The 5930-nt window shown below is 33.5% G+C and overlaps 1 protein-coding gene across 1 annotated transcript; it reads right to left on the bottom strand.

The window, feature by feature from the left end:
- Positions 1–1446: 1446 nt before the first annotated feature.
- On the bottom strand, positions 1447–4438 carry LOC102805580 (eukaryotic translation initiation factor eIF1-like). Its single transcript, XM_085495885.1, has 4 exons — positions 4272–4438; positions 3072–3138; positions 2618–2711; positions 1447–2136 (listed from the first exon to the last, which is right to left on the bottom strand). The coding sequence occupies exons 1-4, from the start codon at positions 4297–4299 to the stop codon at positions 1990–1992; spliced, it is 336 nt and encodes a 111-aa protein (XP_085352011.1). The 5' UTR covers positions 4300–4438; the 3' UTR covers positions 1447–1989.
- Positions 4439–5930: the final 1492 nt, after the last annotated feature.

Below are 5930 nucleotides of genomic sequence, written 5' to 3'. Positions count from 1 at the left end.
TCCCACGACACAATAAAATAGCATTCTTTTGTGTTACAGTGCAGTTTTTGAGAAACATGTCTTAATATGTTCAAAAATCTCTATTTTTTAGAATAATTCCATAGAACACAATGAAAAATTAAATTTTTCAACATTTCTTAATACTCTCTCAATACTCGGAAATAAATAGAACAAATGACTATTACCAATACATGATATTTTCAGCCTATGTTATCTTCCTACGATTTTAGATATGACATATCTTTTCCATAGGAACTTATGGTAAAAGTGTTATAATACTGCAAAAAATGGCAACTAAAATACAACAATCATTTTCTCGAAACCCCAACTTTTTTCAAATCGATATTCTAATATTGCCATGGAGTACATATTGCAAAATGAATAAATTAAGTTTTTTTTTTATTTATGAGTAGGCTTCTACCTTATGGCCATTTTATTCTATAATTTTTTTTGTTAGATTATGAATATTCAAGTTGTGACACTACATTGATTATTCAAGAACAATGACCACAAATTCTCAAAACTCAAATTTTTATAGCAACTTCTTTTTTAAGGAATACCGGTAGGAGCAGTCACCTAGAATTACTAATTTCAAGCAAAATAATTCACAGGACTCACTGAAGGCCTTCAAAAAGACTAGATTCTCCACAAAATGCAAGGATAAAAGCCAACTGACTACTATTCTGGCACAAAATCTGACCGAAGATAAAATGTTGACACAGCACTGCACATTCAAATGCAACAAGTAAAATAGCTCTGGAAAGTCATTGAAAACATTCACTGCCACCAAAAAAAACTTACTGAACCATTTAACAGTAACACTGGGGGAGGGGTGGTATGCTTGGATATTCTACATTAAAAAATTTTTGCATTTTTAGAGTTCATAGCAAATTATAAAATGTAGCAGAGCATCTTGGGTATTCTCCAATTGACTAGGAGCAAATTCACCTTCCATTGACCATTCAACATAAACTACAATTTAAACATAATGCAATGTATTTTAATACAAAATGTCATCGTTTGGATGCATTTGAAGACTGAATTTTAGCTTCCTTTCACTATTAAAATGAGAACTTAATGCTATGATAGAAGACAGGCGGAGACACAAATACTTCACATTGTTCTGTTTTTGGAGCAACTGGTTGCTGTGTATACAATTTTGGATTTGGTAGAAAGTTGATAAGAATGTTGGCAGGGGGTTGTGCACTGATCAGAGGTTCAGCAGTGAATGACTCATTTGTTCATGGTAATATAATGCTAGACATTCCCTTTAAAATATCGGTCCCAGAAGGTGAAATGACAAACGTTTGTTAAATATGTAAAGTTTATTCAAATCATACAGTTAGAACTCGAAAACATACATAAAGTGGAACTGATTTGACTGAACATTCCTTGTAAACTTTACTAATCCCCTAAAAAACCTAGGAACTGTATAGCCCAGGAGTATTACTTTCTATTGCAACTCTACACTAAAATTAGTTGAAATAAAAATTAGAAAAGCCATGTACTCTCAATCCTTCCAGATCTAAACTTAACAACAAGTCAACATTCTCGGTGTTCAAAACAATATCAAAGGTGTAAATTTTTTTTTTTTTTTTTATCTTTTGGGTATAATATACAAAATACTTGGCATAAAATAAACCTTTCTCTGCTGACTTGTCTTGATATCACCTCTTAACATGGTTCTGTGAAAGCCTAAATACAGATTTGAAATAATGTACATTTGCAGTCGTGTTATGCTGCCAAAGCCTATCTAATTTAGATTCCATTCTCTTGCATTATTCAAAATTTGCATCAGATACACGCTTCAAAGTAATAAAGCTCAAACGAAATAAAGCACTGATTTCACAACAAATTTAAAGTTACTGAATATTTGTTCTGGTCTAAGATTTCAACAATCCCTATTCTATTTTGCAATGATATAACTACATGCAATATCTAATCTGACAGACTAACATGGGGGTTTGCTGTCTTGATCACCACTAGTCTTTAAAAACCGTGGATTTTGAGTTGATCAGATTTAGCAATGCCAATCTTCTGCAGGAACTCATAAATGTTCTGTCGCTGGTCTCCTTGCAGCTGTATTACCTCTCCGTATTCAGGATGTTCAACTACTGTACCATTGCATGCAAACTCCTACAAACAATACACATTTACAGAAACATCAATTTTAAGGCAAGGTAGGATGGGTATGCTAGTCAATTCTCTCAAAATAGCTGAACACGCTTCGCAATTGCTGTTTTTTGAACCCATTATATGAAAACGGGACAGTTGTCAAAATGCACGTAGAGTTTTTTTCTGTGATAAAGCACAGAAAATTAAATCCAGCAAGCCAACTACAAAAAATGGTGAATTACAGAGCCCCACAAATGAGGGAATTACTTTTTGATCACTAACTTACTATCTTGAAACCCCCTCCTCAAAAAAGAAAGTCCCAAAAATCATCAGTGGCAATGTTCCCAGGAAAAAAAAAACTTTCTGATCAGCTTTGGTGCCATTTTGGGTACCTTCATGATCACTTCATACACCCATTACAATTATAGAGATTATCACAATTTGGCAACTACAATTTAGGATTTAACAGTTCTGCAACTAGAAAAGTGCAATAAAACCTCACCTTTTTACACGCTTTCACAAGCTTTCTTTTGTCGTAATCATCAGATATTCCCTGAACAGTAGTAAGGGTCTTGCGACCGTTTCTCTGTTGAATTCTGAAAAGACAAATTCAGATCAGTTAATACAGAACATCGAGTACTGGCCGAGTGCAAAATGGCAGTAGGGAACAAGTTTGTTGCATGTCATTCTTGTCCAACTTTAGTAAATTTACTTTCCAGTGGATGGACCCACACATTCTAGCAGGAGAATTAAGAATTTCCATTAGAGAAAGCACAGTAAGTAGCAAGGTAATTCGTCATTTCACAAGTTATCATTACAGAGCATTTGCCAATGTACCAACCAACCTTGTATAGAATACGACTTCAAATAATAAACAGTCCACTAAAAAAAATTAATTAACCTTTGGTCCAACCTTTAAATAAAATGTGGGTAAATATTTTGAATGTTATATGTACCTTATGTGAATGAGGCCTTCTTGTAATCCCTCGTCAGTGTCACCTTTGGACGCATCAGCAAAGGGATCTAAAATAAAGAAATGATAAATCTAGCAACCTTCAGGAAATGCACACATGGCCAAGCATGAAACTACAAACCCTATAGTTCCATGGGCCAAGGAAGTGTTCTGCAATACCACTTCATGCACGATTTATCACTAGCAAATGACCCATCAAATGAGTAAATGCATAAACACGACTAGAAGTGAACCAGATCTATGACTATGCAGGTCTTACTGCATCTGTACTTTAATTTTACATTAACAGGTTTTAATTCAACCATTTTGAGAATATAAACTATAGTATCAAATTGAAATGTAGGTAATCAAGTTTATCAAAGTGAATATTTAGAAACATACATAGCAACAAATAAACAAATGGCAAAACAACTTGATAAAGTGATCTAAACAATCACTAAAATTAAGGTCATGACCTTGCAGGAAGTTTCAATTGGTTTCCTGAACATCTAACAATGTTTACACAACATATCTACTATTAGCAGTATTACATTTCAAGGTCAATAAACAAACATTCGGCCTTGGAGCATAAATCACCATCCTTGAGGGAACAATTCTCGCAAAAATATGTTTTTATTACCAGTCTTGGTTCAACAATTAGGTTTCTTTTTTTTACAACAGATACGCATAAATTGTACAACAACAACATTTTAACGAAAACAATGATTCACTTCCGTTACATGACGCAGCGAAAGATGCAGTTTGTGGGGCCGGCTATTTGAAAATTAATGAACGTGCATTGACAAAATGCTTTCATACAAACTGGAGCTGTACAAGAAAAACTTATTGTACTGACGAAGTCCTCTGTGACTTTGTTAAACTCTTTGTCCGTAGAATCGACGCCATGTTTGTTACACTTTCTGAACTTTTAGAGTCTCTGGTCTTCAGTACACAATTGTTACGCATTTTCTTTGCCAGTCATTAGTTATTTTTTGTCAAAAGTACGAATAACATATACACCTTGAACACGCAAGGCAACCAAGGTTGACTTGCATCTAATGAAAGAAAATGGTGGACGACCAGGTAATGCCCTTCTCCATGGGCGTAGTATAGATTTTATGAAGACGCAACGGCGGCCATTTTAGTTGCTTTCAATCATCAACCGTTTTCAGACAAAATATAAATAAATTGAAAAAATACTCACCATACGACTGGAGGTTTTGGATCGACATGCGATTGCTTCCTTGTGGAACGAAAAATAAAGGCTTCTAGCGCGAAGATTGCAATGGATTATATCAAGATTGTGAACGCTAGATGAAGCTACGAAAATGGCGGAATGAATCGAGCTTGGGCGGTTGCACAATATTAAATAGCTTCGGGTTGGGCGTTGGGGGCGCTGTGTTAAATGACGTCACGGTGATGATTTCTCTGACGTACTGGTATTTGTCATGCCACGGTTACACTCAGAGTTCACAGAATTATGCCGCACCCATCATTACCAATTTGTATTAAAATAGAATAAAATAAAGTCACGTCGAATGCAGTACATAGTCGTTTGTTATTTATATTTGTCCCGATTCAATAATATTGCGTGTGTGTGTGTGCATGAAACCACCCGGATGTAATCGTCCAAAGTTAGCCATCAAGACTGGTATGTGCACAATCTTTATAATAAGTAGCGGCCATAATAATAATAATAACTTTATTACTCAACAATTACCATCTGTGGGTAATGTATGGTAAGACAAATACAACAATAAACAGAAAATTACAATAACAATACTATAAAGAAAAAAATACAATACAAAAAACGTTATTTTTTGTATATTGTTTGTTTTTGGTATTTAACTAGTGGAAAACTGTTGTTGCATAGTTTATAAAATTGTTTATTCTATCCTGTTTATTTATTATGTTACATTCTATAAACAGCAATTTTCGTTCTTTCTTATAGCGCTCACAGTCTAAAATAACATGGATTTCATTTTCCACTTTTTTTTACTTAATAACATTTTGTACATATTCTATCCTTTTCTTCCACTTTTGGCTTCCTTCTTCGTCCTAATTCAATTTCTAGATTATGGTCACTTATTCTGAATTTTGTTAATATTCTTCTCATGCTGAAGTCCTTTATTTCCTCTAGGTATTTTTCAGTTTTAAATATTGTTTTGAATAAACTTTTTTGTTTTGTAATTTATTTCCCTCGTTTTGATTGTTATTACAACTAACTATTTGATTTTTCCAGGTCTGTTTATATTCATTTGATAGTTTACTTTCGATATTTTTTGAGAACTGATTGATGTTGTTGTTTTTTATCTCGTATTCACCTTTAGTTTTATTAAATTGGTTTTCCCCCAAGATATGTTCAATCTTCTTTTTCTAGTTTGTATTGTTTGTAATGTTTTCTTTTAATGCACCGTGTAGTATATAATTCACTGGCCGCTCAGTGTGTTTAGTCTATACCAGTATTTGATTTGAGCTTTTTCTGTTTTGATCCTAATTGGAAGTCTACCAATTTCACCCTGAACGCCATTGATTGGGGCTACCTTACTTACATCTAAAATAAAACGATAAAAGTACAATAATTACAAATTTGTTCTAAACTGTTATTGTCCTTTATTTCATGGGCCCAGATTTCTGATCCATACATTAATATTGGAGATATTAACTGATCAAATATTTTTAGACTCAGTGATACTGAAATATTTTTCTGTAGTAAATAATGCTTTCAGAATAATAATTTTCCAGTATTTCTAATTTTCAAGAAACTGTCATGGATTTGTTTTCGCGTATCTGTTAACCGACTTAATTAACTGATTATTAGCGAATTGCTGTGTTATGTCTGTCATCGTGTAGGCCTATTTGA

This window comes from Saccoglossus kowalevskii, chromosome 22 (genome assembly GCF_978046115.1).
Source record: "Saccoglossus kowalevskii chromosome 22, keSacKowa6.1, whole genome shotgun sequence".
NCBI lineage: Eukaryota > Metazoa > Hemichordata > Enteropneusta > Harrimaniidae > Saccoglossus > Saccoglossus kowalevskii.
The sequence above is the reverse complement of the archived record's forward strand: the minus strand, read 5'-3'. Positions and strand labels throughout refer to the sequence as shown.

Excerpts from the sequence above, each read along its gene's own strand:
- LOC102805580 (XM_085495885.1), bottom strand. The coding sequence starts at position 4,299 with ATGTCGATCCAAAACCTCCAGTCGTATG. Across the intron at positions 3,139-4,271 it reads CCAAAACCTCCAGTCGTATG|ATCCCTTTGCTGATGCGTCC; the intron begins GTGAGTATTTTT and ends TCTTTATTTTAG. Across the intron at positions 2,712-3,071 it reads GAAGGCCTCATTCACATAAG|AATTCAACAGAGAAACGGTC; the intron begins GTACATATAACA and ends TTGTCTTTTCAG.